Source organism: Anoplophora glabripennis, unplaced genomic scaffold (genome assembly GCF_000390285.2).
Source record: "Anoplophora glabripennis isolate ALB-LARVAE unplaced genomic scaffold, Agla_2.0 scaffold492, whole genome shotgun sequence".
Lineage (NCBI taxonomy): Eukaryota > Metazoa > Arthropoda > Insecta > Coleoptera > Cerambycidae > Anoplophora > Anoplophora glabripennis.
The window spans coordinates 138,322-153,316 of NW_019417200.1; the positions used below are offsets into that span (position 1 = coordinate 138,322).

General features: G+C 34.7%; 1 protein-coding gene across 5 annotated transcripts in view; it reads right to left on the minus strand.

Moving 5' to 3' along the window:
• Positions 1-11,189, minus strand: part of LOC108909770 (myb-related protein A) — a 123,150-nt gene extending 111,961 nt beyond the window's left edge. For all 5 annotated transcript variants that reach the window (XM_018714191.1, XM_018714188.1, XM_018714187.1 and 2 more), the window contains exon 1: positions 11,022-11,189. In XM_018714191.1, the coding sequence (XP_018569707.1) occupies positions 11,022-11,059 (38 nt within the window). In that variant the 5' untranslated portion in view covers positions 11,060-11,189. The remainder of the gene's footprint in view (positions 1-11,021) is intronic.
• Positions 11,190-14,995: the final 3,806 nt, after the last annotated feature.

Consider the following 14,995-nt stretch of genomic DNA (forward strand, 5'->3'; position numbering starts at 1 on the left):
TCCTCTTTAATAATAATAACAATAATAACATTTATTGGTCCATCAGTATTGCTTAATTTGTGAAATAACTTTGATTTTTGTTAAATAATTGATATTTTTATTATGAATTTCCATTTTGACAGTAACCTAATTTATTTGACGTTTGAACGTAATTATTTGTTTACCATTAAAATCCCTCAACCTGCGCTCACGATTCTAGTATTGGTATCAAAAACTGGTATGCCGCACATCAAAAATCAGTATGAGGCGGCACGGTCAACCATTCTCGATCACCCTGTATTATATGATGTAACATAATTGAAATGGATCACATTGTATATTTGACAACATTCAATTGTTTGTGGAATAAAAATATTCCTACAACTTTTTCAAGTACGAAAATAAATTAGACGGAACAGAATGAATATTCCTCTATTAAAGCAATTTGATGGGTTCAGTAAAAATATTACTAGTAAGAAACTTTTTTTGACAACTTGTTTCTATCTCCGTTACACCCTGTACATCTCCGTGCGTTCCTAAACTGTACAAGTTTCAAAAATAGACTTGGAATCATCGCGGAGTTGACGCTCCGCGAAGACCTCCTCGAACAAGACCGCGGCAGGCAGTGCCGAGCGAGCTGGTATCGATCAAACCTCCAGGGCCATCTGCCAGAGGGGATCCAGGGGACACCTGCCGGCCCGCATGACCCCTTACATGTGTGTATTCCATTATGGGCGCTCCGCACTCCGATCATGACGCGAGGAGAATAAAAAAATAGAGGGGTTGATAAGCTACGGGGATAAATGCGAGTCCCTACTTGATTTGTATAGGAAGAACCAATTCGCTAAAAAAAAAAAAATAAGAGTTGCGCCGCATTTGGACAATCCAACTGGACGCACAGCGTATTGAGAAAAATATAAGTTGTGACAATGTTTCTCTAGTAGTGGTGAGATATAACCTACAAATTATGTCATATCTTTAAATGTCATTACCATTTCTAATGTAGGGGTTTTGAACACATAACTAGTATCATACTAATTACTACAGATACATATTAGCAGGCCACTTGATAGCGTGTGCTAGATATTGAGTGTGTAATTCAATACCAGCCCGTGGTGAAGCAGTTGCTTCCCTCAATAGCACGTATTGTACTTCAAATTAAACTTTTTTGGAGGACAAATTCGCCCTATTGGCACTAAAATATTCCATATTTTACAAAAATATTTGCCCAAAATATCCGATCCTTTTTCACGTTAGTTCCAATATGATTAGATCAATTTTCTCATAAAGTAGAGAAGTGTTTACCAATTATATGTATCGTAAAAATGATGAAATATTGGATGTAAGCTTGGTTTCATGTAACTAAAATACTTGACCAAACTTTAATGGAAAATTTTACATTACAAATCATCTAAACAGTTTTTATAAACATATGTCCAGAAACGCTTCGTTTCATTAAAAAAAAAAACGATTTTTTTTTAAATTGCAAATGAAACGACTGAAGCGATTATATTGAAATTTTTTTTATATACAGGAGCGTAATTCCAGAAGTGAATGTAATAACTTTCGCTGCCAATTCTTTCTTCAAAATATATTTACTATTATTAAAAAGTAAAGAGTCTCACAAAGACGTATCTTTGCTGTATATTGTTATAATACCATTTTTATTTAATGACTTCCTGAACCGTTTTTTGCTAATTATAATAAATGACATTTTCATTAACTTTGAACATATATACAAAACGGAGTATTCCTAAAAGGTGTTCATAGATAGAAAACTTTTTGTTAATTTGTGACGTAAAATCCGCCATCAAAATTTGGCCAAGTATTTTGGTTACACCCTGTATAGGTATATTTTTGTAGAATATGAAAAACACATGTTAATTCCACCAGGGTGATTTTATTTGCAAATAGAATTTCATGACAACGTTTATTTTGTAGTGTATGCAATAATTTTTATTTAACTTTTTTTAAATATCACCTTTTCTAAAAAAATGTGTACGGCATCTTTTCAGTCGACTTTAATAGTTTTGTTAAATAATCTTTAAATGTGTTACTTATGCAACTCTGCATACCTTCGTGCATGGATCGTTAAACAAGACTGTTTTAAGACTGGCGTTTTATAGACGAGAAATCGCACTTTTGGTAGGACAATGATAGAACAAGAAAATCTATCTAAACCACAGTCAGAGATCTAAACTATAAAAATGTTGAAAAACAAGAATTCCTTTAATTTTTCGCAGCAAAAAATCACGAAAAACATGGGCAGCCATGTAAACATCGAAAAGTACCTTTCTCATTTTGTCGAAAATTTTGTAAAAATACTCAATAATTGTGATTGTCATGTGTTAATAGTTTCATAAAAGCGTTCTGCGGAGTGTGATTATGTTTATGGTTTCTTACGCAATTTCCTGTACGTAAGTGGGTGGCCAAATTATTAGGGACAGTACTCATATTTATGAAGTTTCTAGTTCAATTTCTTTTTTTTGAAAAAAACAAATAAGTACTCACAAGGTTTTTTTATTTTGTATTGCAGCTGGTACTGTTATTAATATTTTTGTTGAGTGGCAACCTGATATTCTGCATCATTTATCAGATAAGTGAGGCTACTCTTCATATGGTGGTAATTTGTTAAAAAATTTTGTTACAGTGAGATGCTAAAAAATATTTCTGAATCGTTTTTCGTGAGTTTTTCCTGTTACAAATTGTCAAAACGTTATTGATATTTCGTATAGAATTACTATAATAAACAATAAAGGAACTGTAATTTCCCAAATGACAGTCCGAAGGTGATTGGCAGAAGAAATCCTGATCGGTCGTTGTCGACCCAAAAACCACCTCTGATGCGGCTGTAATGGGGTTAATAACTCCAGAATATGACTGTTGCTGACTGCATTCGAATGAGAACAACTAATTAAAATAGTGTTAATAAAGATTTTTTTGTGATTATCCCAATATTTTCCGACGAATCTGCGTTCCAAATTTTGGTCGACAAAACTTCATTTCTCCGACGACGTCTTGGAGAGAGCAATTCCATCCAGACTGCCTTGTGGTGATGGTTAAATACCCGGTTGGTGTCATGATATGGTCTGTGATTTCAGCAAAGGTCATAAGACGCCTATACATCGTGGAGGAGATCATGAGGCAGGAGAACATGTGGGGACTCACCAAACGGGCGATTGCTAATGAGGTGATCACCACCAAGCACCAATTGGTTGAAACTCTCATCAGAGAATGGCATCACAACGCCGAACTCCAACAGAATTGTAAAGTCTGTATAGAGAGTATACTCTCTATACAGACATAGAAGCTTTAATTGCGGCAAAGCGGATTTTCATTGATGCACATATATAGATTTTACGAAAAAAATTAATAGTTTCTCCCACGTAACTCGTTATTTTTATGATCTTAATAATACACTCTCTTGAATAAAAAATAGATACAAGCCATATAATCAATTGTTTGTTCAAAAAAATTCAGTCAAACTAGAAAATATAAGAAACTGAGTACTGTCCCTAATAATTTGGCCACCCACTGTATATTCAACAGGCGTGTAAACTTCAGGAAATGTAATGAAATGTAATAACATAGTCCATTTTTTATTTAACGCTTCTTCAAGAAGCTCTATACTGATTGTAAGTGATATCCAATAGAATATCACTATAGTATAATGATAGCCGGATGTAATCCACAATTTAATGAGTTTTAATCACTATTCAATATTACAGTGTAAAGTTTTCTGTATCGGTATAAACTACGTATGAATCTGTATGAACTACTTTTACATTTAACTTTTAGTAATGTATCTATTTAGACATTTTTCATTTTTGACATATTCTAATATTTTCCATTGGAATTACTAAGAACAAAAGATACAATTCATTTTTTCTTTTTAGAATTATTTATCTGCAATAAAAGAAAGAGCCAAAACCTTCTTTTGATTAAAATGCCCTAAGTCTGAGTTTCAAATACGAATAAGATATCTCCAGGGGCTTTTAAGATATTGCAAAGAAACATAATTTCTACTTTCTTTAGAACTATATCCTCTTTATCATAATATGATCAGACGTCCTCCCTTGAAAAGAATTATCCTCCTTTCACGAGGTTAATCCTACTTTTGGACAACAGCGCCCTTCTCCGTCTTCCTTTCGGAAAAATTGGAATTCTGTTTCGAAAGGTATTGGCACTTACAGATTTTTTTTTTGGATGTCAGTATTTTACATTTTTTTATATTTTTAGAATTTATATTTTGTGTTTATAATTCATTTATAATTATTATCAAAAAGTAGCAAACAATAAATAAAATAAAAAGTCTAATAGGTATAAGACATGATAATCATAGTCTAATTAAGATTTAAAATTTGTTTTGCTAATTTAGAAAATTTTGTTCATATAAAATGTAAATACTTTTTTTGAAGAGAATGAAAATCCAATAGCGCAATAATATTAATAATTTCTCTATATTATTGGTGGCCGGTTTCTAAAAGACAGAGGAAGGAAATAAACGTTCTATTTTAATGTGGTACAATATAGATAATGTTATTTTATTTGTCTTGTAGTCCAGTTCTATTTGCTGTGTTGTCTTGACCAATATGTAAATTATGATTAAAGATTTAACAATTTGGAAAAAAACGGAAATAATTGGAAGAAAACTTTTTTCAGTCGTTTTTTCAGAACAAAGAATTGTAAACATTAAAAAAAGAATTAGTTTTATCCTAAACATTCTCTTATCCGTCCATGTTTTTGAGGTAGATTCGCGTAATTTTCCAATTTTCAAAGATGTAACTGTAAGTTCCATGTCAGTTTCCATTTTCAATCCTAAATTTGTCAATATCTCCTTCGTAAATATTTAATACACTAAATACTAAATTATCACTACAGGCAAGAAGTATACAGCGTGGTAAAAATGTTCTGCATAAAATTCATATTTTCGTTAAACAATTTTTTTTCGAAAAACGGTGAGACCCGTCGATTTTTATTTGATCCAGGGCATCTTGTTATGTGGGAAAAATTTTTTTCGATAATTCACTTCCGGCAGCGATGACATAATTTTTTTTTTAATGACAACGTATATTTTTTTCGTTCGAAATTGATGACAGTGATAATTATCTAAACAACGGTGTGAAAATTTCGATGTCTTACATAACAATTTTTTTTAGAAAAATGCACCTTATGTTCTTATAAGTGACAATTGTCTACTTACACTATTAATGGCTCCGAAAAGGACAAAGTTGACAAAATTACATTTCAAACGAGTAAAATTACACTAATGTTTGTGTAAGTCTAGCGAAATTGTTCGAATTGCCCACCCTGTACCATTTGGCATTGTCCTAAGCGTGTGTAAACGCCGTCTACACTTCGTTCAAGCATTCCCGGGTCGATTTGATTTATTTCAAAACGAATACGGTTTTTAAGTTCTTCCAAATCACCTGGTCTGTTTGTGTACACACGCGATTTCAAATAGCCCCACAAAAAAAAGTCTAGAGGTGTTAAATCAGGCGAACGCGGAGGCCACTCGATTGTTCCGCGTCGCCCGATCCACCGGCCAGTAAACGTGTTATTCAAGTACTCCCGTACTTGCACTCCATAATGGGGCGGTGCACCATCCTGCTGAAACCAAATTCTTTCCTCAGGAATATCAGGATCCTCGTTGTTCGGGAATAACTCTGCTAAGCTTGGGACCAAATCGAACCGCAGGAAATCCAAATAGCGAGCAGCAGTTAAATTTTCCTCGAAAAAATACGGGCCTAAAATACGACGCCCTATTATTCCCGCCCAAACGTTCACCTTTCGGGGGTGCTGATGATCTACTTCTTGCACCCAGTGCGGGTTTTCCTGAGACCAATACCGGCAGTTATGTCGATGCACCGATCCATTAAGATAAAAAGTAGCCTCGTCAGAAAAAATTATGTTCTTGAGGAAGTCGGGGTCTCCGTTACATCGATGCATTAAATCTTCACAAAAGTGGAGACGGCGGTCTGGGTCGTCCTCAGTCAATGCATGTATCAAGTGACCCTTATAGGGGTGAAATTTCTCTTTTTTGAGAAAGTTCACCACAGTTACATGTGAAATATCATTGTTCAATGCAATCGACCTTGTACTAGAATGAGGGTTGTCCTGGAGCTCCACCAGGATATTCAATCTAGTTTCATCATCTACTCTAGGACGACCCGCACGAGGAGCATCTTTCACACTACCAGTTTCCTCAAACCTTGCCAGTACCCTACTAACCGTAGATTGCGTAATTGGTGGTCTGTCAGGGTACGTTGCATTAAATAATTGGCAAGCTTCTTGATGGGTTCGTAACTTATCGCCGAAACCAATCATCCTCAAAATATCAATTCTTTCGCGTTCACTAAGTTTTGCCATTTCGAATTAAACGATTTCACCAAAGAATGTTAAATCGGTACTGATTTTTAGTCTTCAATATTTCAGGTAATCTACTCCTTTCAAGTAAACATTTCTTTGGATCTTTTTTTTTTGAGGAATTTATCGGCAAACTCGAAGACAAAAAGTCGACCTTAATTTGCTACATACTATTTGGATTTTGTGCGGTTGAACTTGGTTCTAAATTTTGCAGTTTAATCAGGATCCTGACAATATCTGATGAATAATTCCGCAAATATTACATAACACCAGTTGCAACTTAAGTTATCTGAAATGCTTTCTGCCGAATAAATTTTTTTCTAAGGCATTTGATCCGTAAACAGCAAATTATTGCATTCAAGAACTTAAGGTGCATTTTTCTAAAAAAAATTGTTATGTAAGACATCGAAATTTTCACACCGTTGTTTAGATAATTATCACTGTCATCAATTTCGAACGAAAAAAATATGCGTTGTCATTTAAAAAAAAATTATGTCATCGCTGCCGTAAGTGGATTATTGAAAAAAAAATTCCACATAACAAGGTGCCCTGGATCAAATAAAAATCGACGGGTCTCACCGTTTTTCGAAAAAAAAATTATTTAACGAAAATATGAATTTTATGCAGAACTTTTTTACCATGCTGTATATTTGAGCTGACCAGTCCAGACGAATATAGGTATTCCCGTCAGAAATGACGTACAGTATGAGCTTGTAATTTCGAACCAGACAGCTGACTGCCACCGCATAATCCGAAATCGTATCACAATAGCCGTGCAAAAACTTCGCAACTGTGCCCAAACCATCAAGAAGCAAACGTCTTAGGTCGGAATCCCCTGCCCATTATTGTTCGAATGGCGGAACTCCTTGCCTGCGAGTCTTTCTCTTCCTTCATTGTGAACCGCGATCGTCTGGAGTAGACAAAAGGAGAAGGACTGTGTACGCAGCTGTCCTCGGCACGCGCTGTACATTCCGTTCGTATAAATTTTAAGGAATTCATTGATGTTTACCTTTTCGACATCTTGCGATTGCCTGGGGTGTTACCCCCAGACGTCGATTGCCCTATAAAACTTCCTCGAGACATATGGACAGCATTGGCGGGAGTTTTAATGCACTTTGTTTAATTTATGACCGCTCTGAAGTCACGAAAACGCTCAATCGTTATTCTTGCTGCTTTACTCAAAATGCATTTCCATTTTATTTACTTGTAAATAAACTCGAAACTAATTGCTTATGCTTAGAAAAACTAAACTCATGCGATGGGACAACATATGTTTTTAAGGATTTTGTAATTCAAATATTGAGGTACGAAATCTTTGCAGAAGTATTACATGAAATTCATATTTTGATGTCAGATCTAATTAAATTATTTAACCATGTTTTTAGCTTTTTTGTAACGTATCTATAAATGAGGAAGAATATCATAGAAATTGGAAATGGGCATATTTTCTAAACATTAGTAGGTACAGGAAAATCCAGGTCAGGTTACTCACTCCTAAAAGATAAACAGATATTTAAAATAATCTGTGTAAATATTATATCTCCAAATCTGAAACCATTTCTTTTTTAAATTACCAAGCTTTGCGGACGGCAAAGAAATTAAAATAAACAGTCAATTACGAAAGAGATAAAGAAATATTTAAGTATTGCGTAGGATGCACCGCCATAGAAAAAGTAAATTAAATAAATGGAGCTGTAATACCGGGATTTGATAAATGTTATCACTTCCGGTGCGAAAGGCGAAAATAAATTATACCTATTTCCTATTTACTTTAAAGACTTGATTTCTTTAATAATGGACGAGATAATGCGATTTTTGCTTCTGCAAAATGTATTTAGAATTAAAATTCCTAAGTAATTTGTTAATTATACCACCAAATTTGCCATGCGCCATATTGATTTAATGTGATTACTTGAATAATAATTATTTTTATTTAAAAATATTAATATTTTATCGTTTATTTCCAAGTAGAAAAAAAATGTTTTTGGAAAACCTTTAGTGCGCTATCATAAATCGGATCAACTTTGAAATAGTTTATAAAGAAAAAAATCGACGGCCTCCGTTAGAACAATCAAAAAGTCATTGGCCAAATTTGAACTACACTTTCAGCCACTTTCTTTGCAATTCTTAAAAAAAAATCGAGTTTCCTTATACTTCAACACGCTGTTGTCTTGAAAATGACGTACAATTCATCATTAGAGTTTGGTCAATCATTTTAATTGCACCTTGTATAACATAAATACTAGCGATGGGCAAAGGATTCCCAATTAGGAATATTTCGGGAAGAAATAAATAGCACAATAATGAAATATGCTCAATTTTCGAATTTCCCGCTGAATTTTTATCCTAAAATATGGCCAACGCAATTATTTACGTGTACTGAATATTCAAAGACCATGGAAAACACTAGATGGCGTTAAGAAATATACCAATAATTATATAACTAGTAAGTAGTTTTGCTTTAAAATATGTATCTAATGTATTTGATCTTTTTGAAAATATCCTATCCCTAATAAAAACAAAGAGAAATAAATAGGTATATAAGGGCGAGGTCAAGAGGCTGAACTTTATTTTCTAACATTATCTAACGGAAAAATTAGAGAATTAGTGTACGTTTTCACTATACTAAAACACAAAGCAAGTTAACGTATTATTAGTAATTAGGTATTAAGTTATCTCAGCGTAAACGAACAAAAATATTTCCAAAAATAAGGGGGTATGATATTGGCGGGAATGTCACTTCTGAACTCAATGTCTTACATCGAACAAGTATGTATGTATATACATACAAAGCTTGGTAGAGGTCTTTTAATATCTCTTGAGCCGCGAAATGCGCGAAAGGCGTGGCGTATCCCCATAATTCTTCTAATAAGCAAGTTGTGAAAACATTGACTCAGATGTGCATAATTACAAGTAGACATGAACTAAGGCGCTCGGGCATCAATAAAGTCAACTGGCGAACGTTCGTTATATATATATTTTTATAGTTTAAATTAAAATAATAAAGAATAGGGCATTTTATTATGATATTTGTAATCGGAACAAAGGCTTGTTTACGCTAGAGCTCGAGAGAGACTGTGAATAATAGGTGTAATGTTTTTAGGACGTAGAATAATTTAGGCGACGGTTGGAATTATGTTTCTGCGCATATGAAGGTCACAGCTCATAAGATTTTAAAACATCTCTAGGTACATACAAAGTATCAAACTAATAATACGGATCTTTTTTCTCCCTCTCTATCAGTACAATTACAGAGTGGATCAAATTCCATGAGATTTCAAACATTATGTGCTACACTGATGTGTAAAAAAACTGATGTACCTATACATATCGATGATTCTTGATCCCGAAAGAAAAAAACAATGACTCAGACCGTAGCTTGTGTATCTCTTTCTGTTTCAGAGAATAGAACGTTTCTCAAAAAATGTTAATTTTGACAAATGTCTATAGCGGAATGAAAAAAAGAGAAAACTTTTTTTTAGGTAGGTACTTTTTTCAGTATACCTACTTAGAAGAAAAATCATAAAGCATCTGTTATTAGTGTTATTAGGTTTCAGATAACACTTGCCCCAAAAATCCCATTGAATTTATCTACCCTGTACGTTGAAAACAATTTTGTCTATCATTATGACATGATTGTTTAACTGCATGTTTAAAAAATACATATACGTGCCATCTAGGTAGGTAAATACAAACCATATGCATTTAATTATATTTTCAAGGTATGTAAAAGTTAGTCTTTTCTGTTTTAAATGTGTCAATAAAAAGATCCAGAGAACAGCACCTCTAGTCTCTCTCCTGTTTCTTAGCATGCATCCATTTCCATATTTTTCATCCACAAATTTATGATCTAAGATTTTAGAAATAAAAAAGAACACATCCAATATATAATTTGTCGGATTCAAAAAATAAATAAATACTTCCTTCCTAAAGATAACCTTACGCACATCAAAGCGCTCCAGGGTCCATTCTTAACGTTAACTCGTTATGTAATAAGCCCGTATGGTTGTTCAGCCAATATCTCCGCAGAATTCTTCTCATTGGCGAATTCGAACCAGTAAACAATTTTTTAAAGTTATGATGTCATTTATTTAACCGCTTCTTATGTATTATTAATAATGTAAACTCAACTAGAACCACATGTTTCCAAGAACAGGAAATGGAGATCGATTAAATTATTTGCAAATATCACCTATAGCGAAGTTATGAACCGACAAAAATCAAATTCTACCCTGTTTGTTCTGATTTGAAGGCTGTGGCAGTTACTGTCATTTGTTTAAACAATCAACTTAACTGGAATATGCAACAAACTGGAATTGTAGATGTTTTAATGTAACTTCCCATATTCACGTTCTAGTAGTTATAAAAATATTTATTAAAAGTGTAGCGCGAAAATAAGAGAAATGGCCGTTTTATTAATGCGTGTTTTTGTTTATTTAGGGTCTCCATGCCGACTGGATTAATAACAAAAAAGATTCGTCGCCATCTTGTAAAAAGGTCCTAAAAATGAGACTTTTGTCGGAATTCGGCCCCGTACAGTGTTTGAGATACAGCCTCTCAAACCAGAATTCACATTCCAGCCGGACAAGGCCTGTCAGAAGTTTTCCGGGAAGGTCAACAAACACAGTCATGCCAGTATTTTGCGTTTGTACTAAACAAATTTTATGAACACTTACACGTGATTGTCGATGGTGTTGAGGTAATAATTAGCCATATCCTCGGAAAAGCCCCGTGGGGCCGAACCACACACACAACTCACACGCCGTGTTTACCAAAAATTTTGTTTTATCACCTCTCCCAACCGCGTTTACGGCAAACTGACACCGCCGCAACGACTAACGACTTCGCTCCGATGCTGTTAAGCGCACGCTGACAGCTAAGCGCAGGCGCTTGGTGGCTCGTACACCTCGACAGGGGTGGGTCCAGAAAAATTAAATTATCCCCACAAGGTTAATCGGAGCTTAGAGATTTTGAAACGAGTGTAATGTGTGTATATTATAATAATAAAAATAATTACTATGACTGCAATTTACCTGCCTTACGCATACTTTTTGATGTCTTTATAAAATTAATATTAAATATAATATTTAAATATCTGTCAATAAAGAATAACAAAAATAAATTATATTAACATCTAACAAAACATGTAATGCATAAGTCATACAAATTTTTATGTATATACAGAGTGATCTAAAAATAAACGTAAACAAATTAGAGGATGATACCTAGATCAAAAATTGAATCGATTTTTTAAGATCAAATTCTAGTTATAAGTACATTTTCCAAAGAATTGAAACTTTCAAACAGGTAAATTTCTGAGGAAGATGAATACGTCATTGTGGTTAGTTAGTTTTTAACTACCTGATATAAATTGGTAGCTATAATTAGCTCTCCGAGTGACATTTTATGACGTGGGATAAATATTTTTAGGTTAGGTTTTGTATAATGCATAGGTACCGTTATTTGAAAGTAAAATTTAATTTAGGCAAATTCTTGTTGAAATCGCTGAACACAAAGCGTTTTCTCAAAAGAACACAATTATCTGTCCCAAGTCTATCACTTCTGTCCCATAATGTACCAGAGTCTCTGGAAACAATGGGTTGTCATCAAGTATAGTTTTCTTGGATAAAAATAGATTTAGATCAAATTACCGTGGTATAATTTTACTTCTTTAAAAAATTGCAGGCCCTCAAAGAAATTAAATAAAAAATGAAACATGAAACATTGTGTGTCAAAACATCGCATACATGTTATTGCCGAAGCAATTCGACAAATCTGGTTTCGGCAACGTGTCATGCATCATGGATTCGGGCAATTAAAAATAAAAAATAATAACTTGGAACAGTTGTAACGAATGTAAGGATACATTACTAATTATTTTGAAATTTATATATCCTTTCTATTTCACTACATTTTTCTTTCGTTATAAGCCAAATTTATGCGTATACATGTATTAAGAATCACGTATGTTTAACCATAATTTTAATCAATGGCAGTACCTACATCACGTACATGGAGCATTTTTTCTGGAAAAACTATTATTCTGGCGAATTGTTGAAGTATTCCTTTTTTTATGTAAAAGATGACTCGAATTAAAAAAATTAAGGAATAATTTCAAAAAAGTTCCTTATTAAAAAATTTGGGATAAATAATGCCGGCTGCCTCGAAGTCGCACGCCGATGATTAAAATTGAAAATACTGCCCATTTCCAGAAATAGCATTTAATTTTACATTAATTTGTATACCAAAAATTTATATCCATGTCTAAAGCGATTCTAGAAATATAAAACAAAACCCTTTGTCAGCGGCCATCTTTGAAAGACCATAGCTTCCTTATGACTCATTTTAGGACCCATGTGCTATGTCCTTTTTTTTAGTTTTTTCGTGTTTTCATTCAATCATTCCTCAAGTTTACGCGTATAGTTAAGAATCGCCCTGTATATATTTTATACTCGTATGTACAACTAGATAGATTAGGACATAGATAAGAATCTCGGTAATACATTCTGTACTTCTTATCTTATCGACTTTAGACAATCCTAGGACACTCTAGGTCCATGTTCCATGTACGATTAGATAAGTAACTTTTTAATTCTGGAATAACCTATAGGTATATTATTTTTTTTAGATTCAAGAAATATAGTACTTTTAAATAATACATCTAAAATATATCTTACCTTGTGAGTGATAAAATTTTGTTTTCTAGTATGTGGTTACTATATTCAGCAGGCTCTTTATACCTCAGTAGGCGTTGATTTTTTCAGATAAGTAAATTAGTCAATCCAAACCTATATGTATAGTCTAAATACTGTATAAATATGAGGTTTTACTAGATACGTTTGTTTGTATATTTAGTGTGACAGCAAAAAGTATTTTGTCAAGAACTATTGAACATTAAAATTATTAATACGGCCCTGAAACAGAGGGTACCAGGTGGTAGAAGGGTACGTCATCGAAGGAGTTATTATAGCAATATATAAATTAATAGCGGGAAGCATCGGAGTCAACTTCTATTTCACAGTAAGTTGTAAAAAATATATTATATTTAAGAGCAAAATCGCATATAGATACATATAAAGTGTTATACTACTTTTATAAATACTAGGGAATTATTTTGCTCATGATTATTAGATTTTAATCAGAAATTCTGAAATGAGAGCAGCTGATTGGCAAAAAGCTATAAGCCTCGTCCTCAATAACTTACTGCCAGTGATTATTATATACAGTTGGTCGTTATAACACCTTTGACTTTGGAGTCCCAAATTTCCTTTCTTTTTTATGATGGCAGCGTTTCCAAACTTTAGGCACATAATAAAAAGAAAAAGAACCAAATGCTTTTTATTCTGTGCTTAAGGGCCCAACACAATTTTGTAGGAATAATATCACGAGCGAACTCGGATAGTGCTAAAGGTCGAGGTTTTTGCCGACAGCCTGGAACTTCAGTGTAAACTCTCCCAGCTGCCCAACGAGTAGGAGGACGTGTCGACAGAGAGCCAGACAATGACATTATCCAACCTGCAATCCCAGACGAACTCAGACAAGCAATACGACACCTAAAAAACAGAAAAGGCCCAGGACCCGACCAAATACACAACACTACACTAAGAAGACTGCCACACAAGGGCCTCATGGCCCTACTCAACATACCAAATGCCATAGACAAGACATTTCCCTACACTCTGGAAAACAGCAAAACACAACAAAACTCACAATTCGGATGCATTGGACACCAGCCTTACCCGCCTAAAAACCTACTCCGAAGAACTGCGAGTCATTCCGGACGAACAGTTCGCTATTCGCCCCAATCACTCGACCGAATTCCAAATCCTATGCCTCGCAGAACACATTTTCTGCTTTTAATCTATGGAGCACATCACGGCATCCTTCAACAGTAGACAGTCTACTGAAGCTGTCTTCTTGGATGTTGCAAAGGCATTCGATACGGTTTGGCATGAAGGCCTACTGATGAAAATGTTCACAAACCAGTATCCCATATCCTTTACCAAACTCATCAAGTCCTACCTCCATCACCGAAAATTCCGCATTCAAATTCAAGACACCTTCTCCACAATCCGACCCATGGAAGCGGGCATTCCCCAAGGGACCGTCCTATCCCCACACATACCAAATACAACTCCGACATACCACACCCCCCAAACACAAGCATTTACTTATACGCCATAGAAAACTTAATATTAACTAGCACTATATGACTATAACCGCACAATCCACGAACGCAAGACTATCCACTACCCACCACCAAAACTTATTAGATCAACTTGAAACCTGGTGCAGCAGGTGTAAAGTTTCGGGGTACGCGCCATTATTCCATGGCTAGAAATTGGCCTCAATGATTTGGGATCGAGGGGGATTATCCCTCTTTATCCTGCCTCATCTCGTGTAGGCCTGGACAGCCTTCGTAGGTGGGCCCCATCCGTCGTCTACCCCGACCGCAAATGCGGCCGGTGTAGGCGCTTTGTGGGACCTCCTTTTGTCCTGGCTGGGCCCCGCCGGCTAGGGCCCTTTCTTCTGGCGCTCTTCTTGCTTCGCCGGCTCGTCTGTGTAAACCCCGGGGGTAGTGTCATGTTTATGTGTGGTATGGTTGGGTAGGGTAGTGCGGCTATGCAGCCTGGGATGCGCTTTGCTAAGG